The 20,277-nt window shown below is 40.3% G+C and overlaps 1 protein-coding gene across 1 annotated transcript; it reads left to right on the top strand.

Annotated features, from left to right (window-relative positions):
- The first annotated feature begins 14 nt into the window (after nucleotides 1–14).
- On the top strand, nucleotides 15–18,889 carry ass1 (argininosuccinate synthase 1). Its single transcript, XM_079451098.1, has 15 exons — nucleotides 15–156; nucleotides 751–875; nucleotides 2,199–2,267; nucleotides 2,370–2,558; nucleotides 2,889–2,945; nucleotides 3,015–3,089; nucleotides 4,007–4,077; nucleotides 4,156–4,186; nucleotides 8,702–8,792; nucleotides 11,018–11,102; nucleotides 11,188–11,252; nucleotides 14,386–14,517; nucleotides 15,795–15,951; nucleotides 17,572–17,637; nucleotides 17,729–18,889. The coding sequence occupies exons 2-15, from the start codon at nucleotides 774–776 to the stop codon at nucleotides 17,775–17,777; spliced, it is 1,239 nt and encodes a 412-aa protein (XP_079307224.1). The 5' UTR covers nucleotides 15–156; nucleotides 751–773; the 3' UTR covers nucleotides 17,778–18,889.
- The last annotated feature ends 1,388 nt before the right edge of the window (nucleotides 18,890–20,277 follow it).

Below are 20,277 nucleotides of genomic sequence, written 5' to 3'. Positions count from 1 at the left end.
TGATTGGTTCCTCTGCTGAACGGAGCGAGATATGATTGGCTCATTTGTCGTGGAGGGGCGGAGCAGCGTGCATGTGCGCTCCTGCTGAGTGAAGCGCCTTATAAAGCGGACAGACTTGATCCAGCGTGCGATCAGAAATTAACATTTAATTTCCTGGTGAGTTTCATCTTCTATATTCTTAACATGAATTACATTATTTCAAAAAACACACTTTAGTTTACATTAAACTCGCGTTTTTTTTTTTGGGGGGGCAAGTTTTACAAACGTTCAGAACGTTGTTTACATCAGAAGTAATGAAAGAAAAGATGTTCATATTTAAAGCTTTAGTGAATTGAACTCGATCACGTGTTTTATATTTTTAACATTAGCGTTTTGAGTTTGCCTTTTAAAAAAATAAACATGGTTTTGAGATATAACTTTGCTACAGTAACCAAAGTTAAACCACAATATAGTAAATTCATAGGAATCACAATTTAACCATTTTTTTTACTTCAGTATCCACAGTTTAACCATCATTTGTAAAACTATAGTAACCATCAATTTACCCTTTTAAATTCGGTAGTATTACAGGTTATTAATCTGCAAAAAATGACTAAAAACATTGGCACTACACCTTTAAAATGAAAAAGGTTTTATTTAAAATAATATATCAAAGTGTTCATTTTTTTATCTTTCACGATACTCTGATGCTCTGTTCATTTCCAGGTTTCAGTTTGACCTTTGAACCTCATTGTATTAATGTGTTTTTAGTGAAAGTCCTCTAAGGGTCAGAGATGTCAAAGGGCACGGTGGTCTTGGCGTACAGTGGTGGTCTTGACACTTCTTGTATCCTGGTTTGGCTCAAGGAACAGGGTTATGATGTCATCGCTTACCTGGTAATTTACCTTTTCTTTTGTTTCACTAATATTACCCAAGCCTGTAGCTATTTCACAATACAGATATCTCACTTTATTTCCTTATGAGAACCACAATTGCAAGTTGGGTAAAACAGGTTATACTAGTAATATGTCACATGCTGGTTTTATTCCACAGTTGGCGCATAAATAATCTATAGATCTATAACTTCAACTCAGCTTTAATGGTAAATCCGTGTTTTTCAGTAGGAAAATGTTTCCTGAAGTTAATCTTTTTCACATTCACATAGGTTTATGTAATCTTGCTTGCCAAGCGCGTTTTCCTCCTGTCTGACTTTTGTATGCAGGCGTGAATCATTCTCTCGACAGCGACACAAAGCACCTGCTGAAAGAGAGAAAAACACGCGCGCTGCTCATACTCAAGCTGAGAACAGAAAACACAAAAGAATGATCAGATATCGACTGTCAAAAACAAATGTGATGTCGTGTCAGTGAGCTCGGGAAACCTTTCTGTAGTAGAAATAGAGAAAGTGAGAGAGAGAAATAGAGATGTCTTGTTGAATTGATTCAAAAGCGCACATACAGTCAGCACTGTAGGACTAACACACATTGCACGTTTAGTTTGAATATACAGTATATGAAAAGATGATTTACTGATTATCGTGTGATTGTACCGTCTGCATACTATCCAGATTTTGCTCGTCTATCTAGGACTGTTATATGAATAAATCAGTATTTGTGAATGTGAATCAACACACATGCTGTCGAGTTGAGACATAACAAACTCTTCAGAGGCGTGTAAGTGTGTGTTTGTGTGAAGTTTGTTAGTTGTGTGTGTATGTTTGATGATCTAACGCCTACCAGGGTGGATGAATAGAATTGACTCATAGACTTGCACTGACGTGTGTGTGAGGTCTTAAATCTCTCATGAACTGATTTGTAGTCTGTGTGTTTAGTATAGAAAAATTATGTGTGTGTGTGTGTTAAGAAATTGCATTAACTATTGTTGAGACGAATGCTTGTTTATTTATTTATTTTTTGGGACTATAGTGAAAGGTTCAACACTTTGGTTTACATTTACATTGAGCAGACGCTTTTATTCAAAGCCACTTACAAAGAGTTCAGGGAGGAAGAAGTGATGTGTCATACAGGAGTAATGTTGGCGATAAATCGAATCAAACGACTGAACATTTGAAACCGTTGTAATAAAAAACTAACAGAGGAATGTCATGGTCTCTTAGTAAATGAAACATGCAGAAAGCCATCGACTGACCTACACAATCATCTTTAGTCTTGTTTGACCTCTGACTATTCTCTGTACAAATCACTTGTTTTACGTTGTAGGCCCAAATCGGACAGGACGAGGACTTCGACGCTGCCCGCAAGAAAGCTGAGAAACTTGGTGCCAAGAAGGTGAAGGCCAACAAACCCCTGATCTTTCACTGACGCACGTGGCCTGCATTATTTAAGTCATGCTCATTCACACACACACGGTGACGTTTCTGTGAGTTTCAGGTTTATATTGAGGACCTGCGTTCTGAGTTTGTCGAGGAGTTCATCTGGCCGTCTGTGCAGGCCAATGGCATATATGAGGACCGGTACCTGCTGGGCACAGCTATCGCCCGGCCGTGCATCGCCCGACGACAGGTTCAGATCGCCCGACAGGAGGAGGCTCAGTACGTTTCCCACGGGGCCACTGGAAAGGTGAAGACGTCATGAATGTTATAACCTGCTTTACGTTTAAAGTGCCTGAACATTAGAAAAAGCTGATTTCAGAATCGACACGTACAACGGGTTTCTGTCCACATGAGCAGAGGAAAGAGTCATGCAAACATAATGACAGGGTTCACTTCTGTCTCTGTGTTCAACTTTGACCAGTAGATGGCAGCGGTTGCCTTGAGATTTTTTAGTGAGGTTTTCTTAAAGCATCAGATTTCTTCTGAAAAAAAACTATTTTATGAAGCCCATGTAGTTTTATGAGATAACTCCTACACATGAGTAAACAATAACAATCATTTTATTTTGTTTTAACAGGGAAATGATCAGATTCGATTTGAATTGACATGTTACGCATTGTACCCTGAAGTCAAGGTAAGCTGTTTTCTTCACGGTTCGTTTTTGCTGTAAATGTTTCTGATCTTTGGTTCTTTTGAACATCAGATCATCGCCCCGTGGAGGATTCCAGAGTTCTACAACCGTTTCCGGGGCAGGAAGGATCTGATGGAGTATGCCGAGGTGTGGCAGTAAATCACGAGGACAAATGTCTTCGTTTAGATCACAGTCGTCTGGTCGTTTAACGGGGTTGTCTGTATTTTTTTATGGGTTCTTCACTTACTTTCTGTTATTCTGGTATTATGCAAATCAAAACCATCACCAAAAATCATGTAAAAAGGTTCAAAGGCTCATGGTTCAATGTTTGTCTGTATGTGGCTTTATTAGAAAAAGGATTTTTTTATTGAATTATTTTTCCAAACTTTACCTCTCCATTGAATCTAATGAAATGTGGAAGGCTGTTGGCCAGCAGAGGACGCTCATCACAAGCCCATGAACATCTGAGCTCGATTTATCCAGCTAGATGGTTTATGTTTGCTCAGAAAATCAGCTTTACTGTTTGCAATTCATTCTCAATACTTGGTTACGTTAAAATTTTTATATGTCATGCACTTCAAAGAATATGAACAACATGATATATAGTGAAATGCGTGGTACTGTACAATTATTGATTTTAGGAATAACCAAAAAATAATATTTGTATGTTTTAAAATGAATCAAAAATCAGTAAAACTCAGATAAAAAAAAATTAAGATTAGTTTAATCAAAGTAGAATTTGCAACAATAAAATAAAGAGAAATAAACTTACACTTAATGTTTTAAGTGTCTTTCCAGACATGCAATCGCATATATTTTATTTAAAATATTTCCCTGTGAGAATTGTGAGGACCAGACAACGGACTTTATGATAGAAATTGATTTTTAATCAAACTAAATGCTTATTTGAAAATGTAAAAATCCAGAAAACACAGTTTAGATTTATAAAGTCAAAGCATAAATCCCAATGTTACATTTGTGTTATTTAGTTAACTATTATTTATAAATGTTGATTAAATCTTAATGAACAGTCGACTTTAAACCTTGTTGATAAATTCTCTCAGAAACATGGCATTCCTGTGCCAGTCACGCCGAAGGCTCCGTGGAGCATGGATGCAAATCTCATGCACATCAGGTGAGGACGACCACACAAGAAAACATCCATAAAACCCTCTTTACACTTCTGAAGACTTAACGTGTGTTTTATCAACAGCTATGAGTCTGGAATTCTGGAGAATCCGAAGGTAAGAGACCACCTGTTTGCCCTCAATCTTCTCTACTTATCTTTCATGCTGTTTAAATACATAATCTGAGTTAAAAAATGTCTTTGATTTTAAATAACAACTGTGTTTTTACATCATATTTTTTATAAAGATCTCGGCAGCATAGCGTTCGACCTTTCAATCACAATGCCACTCGTGCAGTCTACGCGCTTGAAATTCTTTCTTTCCCGTTTTCTTTTGGGTGCACGCATGTTTATGTGGGTATCAGAAAAAGCTCCTTAGTTTGTTTGAGTAAAAAAGGTGCGTGGTCTGTGCACTTATAGCGCACTGCATTTCACCGTGACGTTACATTATTTCTTAAGAACCTAGAGCGTAAGAATCTATTAATAACGTTCATATCTCCCGAATGAAAATCCTGAATGGTTCATGTGACCTCTTTCTCTCGGGTCAGCACCCTCGGCCCCTGAGACACAGCCCCTCTCATACAGCCGCCCATCTCTTTCATCTCTGGTTTCATGGTCTCTTGTGGAAGAGCAGAGGACACACAAACACTGAACTGTCACCAAAGTGGTTCGGGGTAATTTCTGATTTCATGGGAGCGAGAGCGAGATGGTGCGAGTGCGATCCAGCTGGGCCTCCGGTGTGCCCGGCTCTTCAGCCGAGAGCATTGTTGGCCCCGGGCTTCGACGTGGGAGGGGAGCCGGTTCACCGTGACGCTGTCATGTTACCGTTAACAGTCACATACAAAAGAGTCCGTCACGTACACGGTGTCCTTTCATTTCTGTGGACTGAAGAGAGACGATGAGCTTGGTTTTATATCACCTTTTCTCTCAGTCTGACGTCTCTCAATCCTTTACAGTTACAGAATGTCTATTCATCAGATTTGATTCAAACAGAATTCTCACCTCGTCTTCTCTTTACTCATCTTGTCTTTTCTCGTCTATCTTTGTCTTTTTATGTATTTATCGTCTCTTCTTACACAGTCAAACGTCATTTGCTGTTCTGTGCTTCATTATTGGTGTAGTTCTGTCCAGAGGCAGAGATGTTGTTTGGTAAACACAAAGAAATCTTTAAAGTGGCCGAGGCTTTGAGAAGATGAGCGGCTTTCTGCCTGAAGGGAGATGAGATGGAAATATGTCCGATATTTTTTCTAGCAGGACGCTCATTTAAGTGCGATTATACACGTGAGATTTCAATGATGCTATCGCTATCGTGCTCACCTCAACACACACATTTATAAAAACACAGAGGCCAAATATTTGACAATTTATGAACTTTATTTAAACACGACCGCCTAGAGATTGGTTAAAAATTTTGTTTTTATTTTTTAATCTGGTTGAAACGGTTTTCGTTAAACATTTGTTTTAATTTAAATGTTCAAGGTTTTTCTTCCCGTTTTTTTCGTGAGCTGCCAAACTTGATGTCAAGTTTTATTATGAAAGCTTAAAAATAAAGGTGCTTAAAAGGTTTTTCACAGCGATGCCATGGGAGAATCATTTTGTGGGTTCCACAAAGAACCATTGAGCCAAAGGTTCTTTAAAGAACCAGCTCACCTTTTTTCACCACAAAGACCCTTTTGTGAAACCGAAAGGTTCTTTCAGGGCATTAAAGACGTCAAGAGCGCAGGCCGAGATACCACAACACACCAAGATAAAGTTCTCGACCTATTCTCCATTTGTTTTTCTCTTTTTTGTTATCGTCACATGCCTAGTTGATCAGTTTGTAGTTTCGGTCTTGAATTATTTGAAAGATTTCGAATTCACACATTCGTCGTCGACTTGAAAATCAAAAGATCCTCTCGTGTTTACAGATTCCTATTTTCTCTTTTCAATTTACCAACAAGTTAGCGCTTCAGTTCCTGGACGGTGATTTAAGTGTCACTTCCAATCCAGTGGTCAGGAATCGCTCTGTTACTTCATCTCCTCACTTCATTCTTTCCACTATCTGACATCTTCTTTCTTCATCCTCTTCTCCGGCTCCGATTGAAAGCAAATGAGGCAGCTAACATGTGGAAAGAGAGATTTACTTGCTCTAAGTTCATGCAGCGTGTGGCTTTCAGCATGGCTGCTCAGCTGCCTCGCAGGACAACAATATACAGAGAGGTGAATAAAGCCACATCGCGCTGCGTACCGGCGACATGATGGTGCCGTTCACGGGCCATTTACCTCCAATGCTCTCTGTCTCTCTATCTCTCTGTGTGTGGATTATTTCTACCTTTGCTTCTCTTTCAGGGTTATGGAGTAAGATCAGATCCACCAGCGGGGGGTTAGAATTGAAATTCATCGATCCCATCACATTACATCAACACCGGTCCCGGAGCAAGTCGCTCTTCACCTGATTCTCTAATCTTTTGTCTCTCTTCAGTAGGCGCTCGGTGAACGTTTCCATCAGAGATTCAAGCACGATTCTGCATGAATATATATCAATGATCAGATTTGTCCGAATCCCTCGCGCTTTAAACGCACACGTTTTGAGTTCGTGATACGACACTTCAAAATATTAAGACTTGCTGAAGAAACGCTGTTTCGACGTCAAACTCGCACGTTCCATTTCTAACCGTTAATTTCATCCTTTGAGACGGATGTTCAAATGGCTTTTAGTGCCATTTCAGCACACGGCTGGTAGTTTCAGCCCGGGACAGATCCAAGTGAAGCAGAAAATAGGGAATGTGTTGTGATGGCGTTTAGTTAAAGCGACGCGGCGGTAAAGAGTGACAGAGATTAGTTATCAGATGATGATGTTTGTCTGGTAAAGCTTTCCATTTAAATGCACCCGGTGGTTATTTTGCATAGTTCCCCTGCAATTTGTCTCAGCTCAGGACACAAGGACTGTCATCTAACTGTAATCTCAGGTAATTGGCAGGGGTACAGCCGTCGGACTGACAACCCCCCCCGTCCCTCTTAAAGCACACACACACACACACACACACACACACACAGAGAACAAACTGACCGACTTCACCAAGCACATTTCACTCCTGTGATGATCTATTTAATCTTGTGTTTACTCTTTCTTATGTTCTCTACAAGTTAAATTCTAAACTTTTTTGTCCAATAATGATGTAATCATTACCTTCTGCATTATTCTCCTCTGTTGTCTGTGACCAATCAGATGTGTTTTGGTTTGAGAATTTTGTCTTTAAAGTGGTTTTGTTTAGTTTATGCTGTTACGTCGCCAAATTTCTATATTGAGCTGTTTTATGAACGTGTTTATCATAAACAGAAAAAATTATCACTCACTCACTCACTCACTCACTCACTCACTCACACTCTCTCTCTGTCTCACTCACTCACTCACTCACTCACTCACTCACTCACTCACTCACTCACTCACTCACTCACTAACACTCTCACTCACTCACTCACTCACACTCTCACTCACTCACTCACTCACTCACTCACTCACTCACTCACTCACTCACTCACTCACTCACTCACTAACACTCTCACTCACTCACTCACTCACTCACTCACTCACACTCTCACTCACTCACTCACTCACTCACACTCTCTCACTCACTCACTCACTAACACTCTCACTCACTCACTCACTCACTCACACTCTCTCTCACACACACTCACTCACTCACTCACTCACTCACTAACACTCTCACTCACTCACTCACTCACTCACTCACTCACTCACTCACACTCTCTCTCTGTCTCACTCACTCACTCACTCACTCACTCACTCACTCACTCACTAACACTCTCACTCACTCACTCACTCACTCACTCACACTCTCACTCACTCACTCACTCACTCACTCACTCACTCACTAACACTCTCACTCACTCACTCACTCACTCACACTCTCACTCACTCACTCACTCACTCACTCACACTCTCTCACTCACTCACTCACTAACACTCTCACTCACTCACTCACTCACTCACTCACTCACTCACTCACACTCTCTCTCACACACACTCACTCACTCACTCACTCACTCACTAACACTCTCACTCACTCACTCACTCACTCTGTCTCACTCACTAACACTCTCACTCACACACTCACTCACTCACTCACTCACTAACACTCACTCACTCACTCACTCACTCACTCACTAACACTCACTCACTCACTCACTCACTCACTCACTCTCTGTCTCTCTATCTCACTCTCTGTCTCTCTCTCTCTCTGTCTCTCTCTCTGTCTCTCTCTCTCTCTGTCTCTCTCTCTGTCTCACTCACTATCTCACTCTCTGTCACTCTCTCACTCTATGTCTCTCTCTCACTCTATGTCTCTCTCTCACTCTCTGTATCTCTCTCACTCTCTGTCTCTCTCTCACTCTCTGTCTCTCTCACTCACTCTCTGTATCTCTCACTCTCACTCACTCTATCTATCTCTGTCTCACTCACACACACACTATCTATCTCTGTCTCACTCTCTATCTCACTCTCTCTCACTCTCTGTCTCTCTCACTCTCTCTCTGTCTCACTCACTCACACATGTTCTGATGTCATATGTGTATAGGCTACAAAACATTGTTTTATTGTGATTTATTGTTACATTGATTTATTGTTTGTCAGAATCATCCGCCGTCAGATCTCTATCAAATGACCAAGAGCCCAGAAGATTCACCCAATGAGCCAGACCTGCTGGAGATTGACTTCAACAAAGGTTGGTGTGTGTGTTTGGTTGTGTGTTCGTTGGAAGGTCTTTGCGTAATTAAATATTTGATTGCATAAAATGTATGACACATTTCTATATTTCATAAAACGCCACAGAATCTGTGGCCCCCCCTGGATCCATCTTGGCCCCCCCAGGGCTCCCAGTTTGATTTAGTGTATTCAGTGTATTGCTTTCAACATTATTCAAATAGCTAAATATACAAATTAACAAACTAAACTATTTTATTGCACATATAAAGATATAAAAAGTTTATTTGTGAGGTTTTGGGGAATAGAATACACCATTCACTCAGTATAAAACCATTGTATGTTAAGTCATCGTGATAAAAGAGTTGGTTATAGTGCCCTTGTTCTGTCCCTAAATACATTTGAACAAATACAGAGAGACTGTTAGACATGACAAACAATATTTCTTCCAGCATCTAACCCGTGAAGGATGTTAAAGTTTGGGTTTGATCCTTCAAGAATGTGTCACTGGAAACATGTTTCCCATATTTCAGGCATTAGAATTTCAATGGTTGTGTGGGTAATGTGATTCTATCAGACAGCGATGTTATTGTGCGCTATGATCCTGTTTGATGGGCCATCAGTATTCATAGATATTTGAACACGTCTATGTAGTGTGCATGAGAAAAGCTGGTTTAGCCATTCTCACAATAGACCTTTCCCCCCGTCAGCACCCCCTTCCTGTAAAGAACTGCTCCATCTTTTTATTCTCTCTCCTCTTTTCTTTTTGCACTTTCACAGAAGTTTCTCATTGATATAAAAAAGAGTTTAAACCTTTTCCCTCTTGTCATTTTAACCAGGCTCTCCTGAAGCCTCAAAAGGCGAGAGGAAAAATGTAAAGCAGTAATTTTTCCTACAACTGTGTCTTCTGTGCCATTGTTGCTTTTCTAAGGCAAAAACGGGACAGCATGAGTGAATGCGCTCCACGCGGAAAGACCGAGACCGTTGAGAGATGTGGAGGAGTGAGTCGGCGTTCACAGGGTGTTTAATTTAGTTGAACTTTTAATCGAATTATTAACTATCTGAAGGGCGCCGGGGCTTTGTTGGGTGGTAGGGCCTCTGCTCTTTTGGGTGTCCTGTGGCCCCGGGTCTTTGGATATGGGAACGAACAGTCTGACAAAAACCACTTGTCTGAAAATATTAGTCAAAGGAATTGTTCACCCAGATATGAATATTCTGCAATTATTTCCTCGCTTTCGTGTCGGTTCATATGCTTGTCTTGGAGATTTTTGTCCGACTCTTCACTCATCGATGGCTTACAGTGACCACGTCTGTCTAAAATAAACCGACATCACACGCTGTCATTTATTAGATCCGTTAGATTATATTAGAGCTCGAGATATTCTCAGAATTCATCCATGTTAAAGAAAAATTAGTCGTTTTTGTCATGTCTCCAATGAAAACTGAATATTATTGATGATCTCAATATCAACTGAAACATTTCTCATCACATTTACTCAAATCCAGATTATTCGTTTCTTGTTTATTTCTTCTGAGCAAAGTTGATACTTGAAAGAAGCACAAATGAATCTCCTGAGAAAATAAAGTTGCAACGTTTTCCTTTAGGCGGGATTGAAAAGTTTGATAAAGTAAAATGTTTGATTTGAGGGTTGCAGTCGAGAGGAAAATGTCTCTCTTTTTCTCACACAAAGCTCTTTTGAATATAGTGCGTGATTCATACATGGTGTGAAGGACTTTCACGCGTCGTAGCTTTACATGTAACGGTATGAATGGGCGACAGGGATGGTGTGATGATTGGCAACCGTGAGCATGCTAAATGCTAATGAGACCTGTGTGTGGATAGAGACGCCCATCTGAGTCTTTTCTTTCCCCTTCAAAAGTCTCTCTGGCCTTTTCATTCTTCTAACCCCACAATCTCCCCCTCCGCCCGATCCATTCACCTCCACCACCTCTGACCTCTGAGCTCCTCATTTCACGCTAGGAACACTGATTTATTTATGAGACTTAAATATATTTACGCCGACAGCGGAGCAGAAGATTTGATCCGACGACTTTGTTTTTTTACAGCTGACCCAAACACTGATCGAAACATATTTCTGTCTCTACATATTAGTGAGATGCTTTTGTCAAATTGGATCTTTCTTTATTATCGACTTGTTGCAGTTTTATAATTCTGCATAATTGAATCTCCATTTGAATTGTTCTCTCTCTGAAGTAATGGCACTTAACGTATGTTGAAACTTTTAGGCGTGCCGGTCAAAGTGACACATGTCAAAGAAGGAAAATCCAAACACACCTCGCTGGAGATCTTTAGTTACCTGAATGAGATCGGGTGAGGACAACCCGCTCTGGTGTGATGGATGAATATTTGTGTTTTGTTTTTTTATTAATGACTGACGTGTTCTCTTGTGTCATAGTGCCAAACACGGCGTGGGCAGAATTGACATTGTGGAGAATCGATTCATTGGAATGAAGTCAAGAGGTGAGCGATTTAAATTACAGAATCAAGATGTCAATTATACACAAAGCTTTATCTGATCTGTTTATGTGACCAATGGCAGACGAGGGGCGGAGTGTTGGGAAGCTGTTATTGTCAGCTCGATTCAATGATGATGATGTTTGAAATGTCTGTCTGGATATCTGGTGAGAATTTTCAGTGTATTCCTCCCGTGTCCGCACCGTTAAAAACCCTGTTATTTTTCTCTTGATCTTGTCCACGAGAAATGTAAAGCGGAATTTTACAGTTTGAACAGATTTTTTATGTATTTTTAAAATGCAGGCAAAGGGCGTAAACTTACAGGAAAAACGGGGAAACCAATTCAATAATACCGTATATCTCCTTTTATCCTGTAATTTTACAACAAACCTTTTTTTACGGTATATTTCTGCTTCTCCAGCTTACAGAAAATGTCAATTTTATGTACATTTGTTTCTTACCTCCTTTCAAACATTTTCTGGGCTCACAAATTCAATGTCTTTCTATTTCAATTGTGCTTTAAAAGTATCTCTCAGCGGGTCTCGGCTCGGGTTCGGGACCCTGTTTTCTCCGGCGCTCTGAGCTGTGACAGTTTGCCCCCCACAACGCTGTGATTGGCAAATAGACTTTTCTTGCTGTCTCCGGCTTCACAGCGGAGTGGCAGGTAGGAATTGGAAAATACGGAACGCTGTTTTTTTACCCCGACGGTTCACAGCAGATCAGGAGAATTTGGAAGTCAACGTTTAGGACATTCAATAAAAACACAGCGTTCTCGGCCTCTGACAGCCTGTGTTTATTTGACACGGTCTAACAGAATGAAGTCAACTCGGGTTCTCTGTGTGCGTGCGGTTTATTCTCACGTCACGGATGCAGTGATTTGAAATGCTTGTTGACAGGTGTTTGACACGACAACAAAAAATGCTTTGCAAAACTGCCGGCCGTTCTGAACATGTGTGAGAGCAGATTTGTCTGAAATCTTTACATTATTTCAGCATTTCATCCCTCTGTTGCTGTGTATTTCTTAAATCTGTTTGTTATTTAATTCATGTCTGCGCTTTAACAGATTATTACAAGTGTTTTTTTTCAAAAATAGGATTTATTCTACTTTTTGAATTTGATCCATATTGAACCTTAATAAAAAAGAATAAATTCATATTCTGGCATTGATGACCGATAATACAATCTGTCAATTATTACATCAATTAGTCATTTTACCGGCAGCGTCTTATATGTCATATATAAATTGCATAATAATGCATTTGTACATTCAGAAGTTTACACCGCATTAAAAAAATGGAAAAGCAACACCTCATAATAAGACCCAAAGGAGTGAAAACATTGAGGAATACATAAAATATCTGTTGTGTTATCTTTTGAACATCTTCAGAACTGTATCCGCTCATTTGGTTTATTAAAGGCGAATGACTCCATAGAAGTGAACGGAGTTCAGTGTTGTTTGATCATCAACATTCTTCAAAATATCTTCTGTTGTGTTCTGAAGAAGAAAGAAACTCACACAGGTTTAACACGACATGCGGATGAGTAGATGATGTAAGAATTCTCTTTTTGGGGCTCAACTATCACTTATAGATCTTTAAATCAGGTGAATTTAATTTTAATTTTATATAGCGCATTTAATAATGTTACATTGTTTCAAAGCAGCTTTACAGGAAGAAAGACAAAAACAGACAAGAAGTTAATATTAGTTCATGAAGTGTGTGTTTGTCTTTGAAGTGTTAAAGCGGCATTAACGCCACGCTCCTCTACCTGAGACGCTTCTGCACGGACAACAGTGTGGAATGCTAATGATAATCCACACACGCGCGCACACACACACACACACACACACACACACACACACACACACACGAACTGTTTAAAGGTGAATGAATGTAAATGACGGATCTTTTGTCTTCATAATCTAAGCTGTTTTACCTTCATCTCTTGAGATTGTGAAGCTGAAGATGAGTTTTATCAGTCCGCTTGAGTCTTTAAATCTCCTCCAGTAAAGCCCACAGTCTCTTTATGGATCAGATTGCCACTTTTCAGGATTTAAGAGATGAATGATTTGCTAAGCCGTGTTTAGGGCATGAGCTTTAACCATTTAGGCGTTTGGACCGGTTCTGCCCTGAGGAGACGGTGATTGTTTTACACCAAAGACTCTGAGAAGACAAACATCCTCCGCAGATTTTCAGGAAGAAATCTTTGCTGTTTTTTTTCATGTGTGTGTGTCTGAGTTTGTGTGTGTGCGTGTGTTTGTTTGTGTTTTCGGTGTGTGTGTGTGTGTTTGTTTGTTTGTGTGTGTTTTCATGGTGTGTTTGTGTTTTCATTGTGTTTGTTTGTTTGTGTATTTGTATTGCCTGTTTGTGTTTTCATTGAGTGTGTGTGTGTGTATGTTTGATTGTTTGTGTGTTTTTATTGCCTGTTTGTGTTTTCATTGAGTGTGTGTTTGCATTGTGTGTTTTCATGGTGTGTTTTCATTGTGTCTGTGTGTGTATTTGTTTGTGTGTTTTCAATGAGTGTGTGTTTGCATTGTGTGTCTTTGAGTTTGTCCGTGTATTCATTGAGTGTGTGTGTGTGTGTTTTTCTTGTGTGTGTTTTCATTGAGTGTGTGTTGTGTGGGTGTGTGTGTGTGTGTGTGTTTTTCTTGTGTGTGTTTTCATTGAGTGTGTGTTGTGTGGGTGTGTGTGTGTGTGTGTTTTTCTTGTGTGTGTTTTCATTGAGTGTGTGTGTGTGTGTGTGTGTGTTTGTGTGTGTTTTCATTTGAATGTGTGTTGTGTGGGACAAACATTGATGTGAATGTTTAAGATTAGAGCAGTTTGAGAAGAACTAATGTGATGTGTGATGTTCATGACTGATATGATTCAGGATTCTTTTGGTCTGTTCTCAACTCTTTGTTATGAAACCTTTGGTTGTCTGCGACCCTTCACGTGTTCATGTCACACAAACAAATGAAGGGTGTAAATTACAGGCTGCAGTGACACCGGCAGAAGATGATGGTTGTGTCTGTCAGCAGAATGAGGAGTCTGATTCAGATTGGGTTCAGGAGTGTAAAGAGCTGCTGCGGGTCAGAATCCGGTGAGCTTCCCTCCGTATGATCTGTCAGTAAAGGCTTTATTTATTCTGCTCTCCCGCTCAGGTATCTATGAGACGCCCGGAGGAACAATCCTGCATCACGCCCATCTGGACCTTGAGACCTTTACCATGGACCGGGAGGTCCGCAAAATCAAACAGAATCTCAGCATCAAGTTCTCAGAGCTCATTTATAACGGTACACAGCACAACCAGAGCTAACAAACACAACATCTCTCTCTCTCTCTCTCTTTCTCACATGCTGTCTCTCTCTAATGTGCTTTCTCTTTTTCAATTTCAATCGCTCTTTCTCTAGGTGTCTGTCTCTCAGCCTTGTGTCTCTCGTGTGCTGTCTCTTAGGGGTGTGTAGTGAGCAGCAGGTCGCTCTTTGCTCCTCCTCTGTTATAATAGGATTTGGGCCATTAGCAGCTGATTACTAAAGCACTGCAATTAAAGCTGCGCTGGGCGGCGAGGGGTGGTGTCGGACGGCTCAGATTAAACTCATTTGAATTCTACACTGAGAAATGAAAGCCACAGAGACCTGCTTCAGTCACGTCCCACAGAGCGACTACATCACACACCTGTGATCCATCCATCTCAATACATCACACACACACATTCTAATATGAACAATTATTTCTCTTAAGTTATCATCATAGTTTCATTCTTACATTGAAATGTAACGATTGCCTTTCTTGAACTAAAACCTGAAAAGATAAACCTCGAAAGACGTACTCGGGCAAGAAATGCAGTCTTTGAATTGAGACGCAGCTAGTATCTTCATCTATAGGTCAAACGTCAGCTGAAATCTACCTGCATTTGACCAGTCGGAGGTTATTAATGTCCAGTCCTGCTTTTAAATGTTCTGTTGGTTGTGTTTCGTTCAAAGGTTTGTGTAGCGTTTATAAAAAGAAAGAGGAAGATCTTTTGGACAAGCGTTGAAACAACGATGTTTAAGTGTTCTATAACATTCAAATGAAGTCATTTCTCACAATGACAATCTCATGCTGTGTCTGAAACCGCTCACTCCTTAACTATTCCCTATATATGGAAGGACATTCCACGAATGTACACTCAAAATCGGAGTGCATTGTGGGTAAGAAAGACTGAACGAATGCAGGGAATGAAGTAGTTCACTGAGGTTTCAGACACCCAGTGAAGTGCACTACTGTATATAGGTAATAGGGAGCCGTTTCAGACACAGCCTGAGACAATGACAATTCCTAAACTAAATGTATTTATTTTGCTGCCTTACACAAGTAGTTTGACCGGTAAACGTTTTTCCCGTCAAGAACTTGAATTGAAGTCACACAGTTAACGTTCCTGAAGTAAACATGGTTCTTGTCCATGCAAAAGCTCTCGGCGAAGGCTCACGGGTTTAAATCCCAGAGAACACAAGAAGTGTATGTAAAATAGAAATGCATACTTTGAATTATAGCAAACGAATGCTCAGTGTGTCTCTCTCTGTTGACACAGGGTTCTGGTACAGCCCGGAGTGTGAGTTTGTCCGTCACTGCATAGAGAAATCCCAGGAGAACGTTGAGGGTCGTGTGCAGCTCTCTGTGTTTAAGGGACACGTCTACATCCTCGGACGAGAGTCTCCCAAATCTCTCTACAACGAAGAGCTTGTCAGGTGAGACACAATGTGCACATCTTCATCCTGGACAAACAAAAAAACACCAAATGAAGACGTCTAACTTGAAATACACAAGCTATGCCTGAATTGTTGAGACCAGGATGAATTCTAAATAGACAAAAAACTCAGTTCATAGGCTGTTTTTATTCACACAGAAAATTGTTCTTGTTAGTTTTCTAATCACACCATGGTATCTATTGACTTTCTTTGGTCTACGGTCGTCATTAAATGCTACAAAATATATGTATCATTGTATAATGGTATCGCCATCTGACACCATCACTTTACCACTGTACCATCAGCACAATGGTTTTTTTGTAAGGCACTGACCTCACACCTTGTGTAAATGGACATTGAGATGGACAGCGTGTGTCTGCGTGAACAGTGAGCTCATTCAGGCTTGACCCCTCAGGGCAGCTCAGCTCATCTCATCGCTGACCGGAGCGCCGGTCCATATGCCCGAGCTCTGCTAATGGCCCTGTCAGCCGCGTTTGGGGGAAGTCGTGCGTTTCATGCCGGTTAAGCGTGGAGGCGTGCGGTTGAAAGGTCGAACTCTTTCCTCGTCCCCTCATTCTGGCTCGAGGGGACAGAGGAGCAGGGAAAGTGTCCGGTGAAGAAAGCTGAAAGTCCAGTCGGGAAAGTCTATGGACATCCAGTCTAGGTAGTCAGCACACTCGGATTCAGTTGTGGTCTCCTCCTGTACATTAACACATTGATCTGAAGAAAATGTCATGTTGTGATATACATTTCTGTTTGTGTTTCTCTGATGGACCAGAACTAAAGAGTTTAATTCAGTTTTCATTTTCTCGATTGTTTTTAAACAGCCATCATGTTTTATCAACTAGTGTGTTTGTAAAGAAGATCAAATGTGAGTGACTCTTGCTCGTGGCCTCCTTCAGTGTCATTATTTGGGTTTTAATGCTCAGGATTAGGATAAAATTCTAACTATGACTAATGTAATATATTATATGTGTGTACACTATAAAACACAGGCATGTGTCTAACTGTGCCATAATATTACATTTTAAAATCCAGATAAAAAAGTTACTTAAATAATACAGAAATCCTTTAAAATTGTTATTCTATAATTTCAATAAGTTGACTATTATGCGGAAAAATGTGAGAAAAATATATACACACTGACTGTACGCATATACATATATATAGTGTACGGTATGTACATTAAAGGAATAGTTCACCTTCATAATAAAGATTGTCATCATTCACTCGCCCTCTCGTCATTTCAAACCTGTTTGAGTTTCTTTCTTTCGCAGATCACAAAGGAAGAATGTTGATAATCAAACAACACTGAACTCCATTGACTTGCATTGGCTTTGTGTCCATACAATTGAAGTCAAAGGGACCAACGGTTTTTGGTTACCAACATTTTTCCAAATATCTTGCAGGTGAAGAAATATGACAGGTTTAAAATAACAACAGGGTGACTGACTTTTATTTTATTTTGAAGGGGAACTATTCCTTTAAACGTTATACAAACGTTATACTTAATTTTTTTAACCTGTTATTTCATTTTCGCCAGGTATTGTTTTAATTTCTATTTATTGTTGTTATGCATTTGATAAATGATCAAAAGTATTTCTTTGTGTTTCCGGACAGTATGGACGTGCAGGGAGACTATGACCCGTGTGACGCGTCCGGCTTCATTAAAATCAATGCGGTCCGGTGCGTGACAGCGCTACAGAATGTTTATGTGTTTTATTCAACGCTTCTGCTTCTGTCAATGGTTTTTCATGGTTTATCTCGTGTGTTTCAGGCTTCGAGAACACAACCGTCTTCAGCAAGCCGCTAAGCAGAAGCTCTGAGTTTGTTTTAAGCATTTCAATCACGAACAAGCTGTTGATCTGTGACGTCGGCCGTCTACAAATGAATAAAAACACAGAAAGTTACAAGTAGTGTCTGTTGATCTTTCAAATGGATGGACTTCCATTTACCTGTATGCATTTGGTCGATGCTTTTATTCAAAGTGACATCAAGCTATCAGAATGTGTGTGGACTCAAACCCGTTATGGGATATGTCTATTATTTTTTCACTGGCTTACAGTCCTGAAAGTTTTCTCGAACAAGCAGCGTTTTATTTGAGCCGTCGCACCATCACCGTGTGACATCTGTGATTTCAAACCATGTTTTCTCTTCCTCACAAAAGCCATTTACTGCTCTTTTCCTCTCAAGTTGCCATTGCGTCTTTCCTCTCCTCTTCCATTTCCCGCGGCCGTCGTTGAGCGTTCCCGGACGGCGGCGTGAGCGAGGGGCCGGAGAAGATGGAACCGGGATGCCCCCCGCTGTTTGAAATAAACGGCAGGGGATGCGTCTGCTCTTTCATCCCGAGCAGAACCCCCCGCCACCGCTGCTCAATTACACCGCAGGCGACTCGATCCGGGCCTCCAATTACCACACGGGCCCCTTATTTACAACCACGTGCATGCACGGGGACAAATTGCCTGGCGATCGCTCGCGCCTGCTACAATTTTGACATTTCTTCTGCAGAGATGAAGCTACTGTTGAATTATCCATTCAGGCTGAAGGAGACCCGAGACGAGCCCTTTAGGTCGTGTTCTCAGTAGTGTGTACTCAATACATGCTGTACTGCTCTCATTGAATTCGTTCGGACTGTTTCCCATAATGCAATGCACTCAACTTGTACACGATAAACCAGAATGCTTTAATTATTTACTTATCCATTTTTACTTCCAAGATGGCCGCCACTCACTGAATTAAACTTCCCAGAGGAAAATCTTTTTGCTTAGATGTTGCTCTTTCATAGTTCTGAAGATTTGATGGAGATCTCGGTTGTGATTCACTTTAATCTGTGACGTTTTTATTTCTTCTTAAAATTGTTCAAGAAACAGAATGAGAGTGTAATTGTGTAAACACATGAAGAGTCTGGAGGTGTAAATAAATGTAGATTGTCGAGGTCAAAAAATCTGCGTTTGATGAGAAATGTTCATATTGAGATCTTCAATCATGTTGACTTTTGATTGAAGACGAGACAAATCTGAGCCCAGTTTGACACACTGTTGGCATCCCAAACTCAACGAATTTCCTGAGGAGAAATATCTGAGACACATGAGACTTGAGCAAGTGGAATTTCTTTTAATCTCTTTAATATCGCAATCATTTCTCCTAGACATCAATGAGTTAACTTACTCCGAGACGTTGAATGTGTCGTCAGGATGATCTGATGGATGTCGTGAACGAGACGGGGTCATGTCAGATGGTTTCCGGGTCTCATGTTGCTCAGACAGCTCCATCCGCCTGTACCTGTTAGCAGAGGTATGACAGCATCCCGACCCGTTCAGGTGAATTAATGACCCATGACCTTCCCTCAATTACGTCTCATTAACCTCTGCCTTCAGGGACTCTGAGACACAATGGGAAGACATGAGAGTTTAAGAGTTGCCATTGAAAACCAACCCTAATGGCTTTCTTCTGCTGTCCGTCAGTCATGATCAAACAAAGAGCACCTCTGTCACAGCTTGAGCTCAATCCATTTCTGTCATTTGTCAAAAAAAAAGCCTCATTATTGCTCCGTGCTAAGGCCATTTTCCCTTTTCAAAAAGGTAAGCTTCCACTACTAAGGGTGCTCCATCAGAAATTGTTAATTAAATTTGATTAAAATATATACATCCTTTCAAAGCAACTTTACAGGAGAAAAACAGAAAAACAAACACAGCACAGTGCATGGTGTTTATAGAACAAGCAAGATCATTCTAATAAATAATCAATAATATCTAATGAAAGCGGTCTCCTGGTGAGCGAGCCAACACGACCCTGTGGCAAGGAACCACAATGATAAATAAATGGAGAAAAAAACTCAGCCGGGAGGACCAGGTCTCCTCTGACGTATCACAGCTGCACTCAGTGACTTTGATTAAAAGTTGATCAGTAAATGTTTATGAATACTAGAGAGAGCTTATTAGTTGTGATTTAGGAAATTTAGGCTAATTGTGTTTTATTTTGTGATCGATATCAGATAACAGAGGACTGTTATAAGCAGGGACAATAGTAATGGCATAATGTTATTGAGTGCAGCTGTAACTTTAAACTGCCGTCATGTGATGTAAGTTTAACATTAAATACTAAGTATCGTAAATTTAGTGATAATTTGACAAGTAGTCTGTCTTTGCTCTTGGTTGGTGATGAAATTGTCATTGCCAACTGTTTTTTGCTTGACAGGTTGGTCATGCCATCACAGTTTTATTTGAGCAAAGCAAATTTTCTTTAATATTTAATTGTCCGGTTGGATAGTTATTATAAATCTGATTGTTTAGAAATGTAAAAGCAAGACTTGTTTCAGAGGTATTT

The sequence above is a fragment of the Barbatula barbatula genome (assembly GCF_947034865.1).
Source record: "Barbatula barbatula genome assembly, chromosome: 2".
NCBI lineage: Eukaryota > Metazoa > Chordata > Actinopteri > Cypriniformes > Nemacheilidae > Barbatula > Barbatula barbatula.
The sequence above is the reverse complement of the archived record's forward strand: the minus strand, read 5'-3'. Positions and strand labels throughout refer to the sequence as shown.

Bases quoted from the DNA above. Each gene is read 5' to 3' on its own strand.
- ass1 (XM_079451098.1), top strand. From the start codon at position 774: ATGTCAAAGGGCACGGTGGTCTTGGCGTACAGTGGTGGTCTTGACACT. The intron at 876-2,198 runs GTAATTTACCTT...TTTACGTTGTAG, and splicing joins ATGATGTCATCGCTTACCTG to GCCCAAATCGGACAGGACGA. The intron at 4,187-8,701 runs GTAAGAGACCAC...ATTGTTTGTCAG, and splicing joins GAATTCTGGAGAATCCGAAG to AATCATCCGCCGTCAGATCT.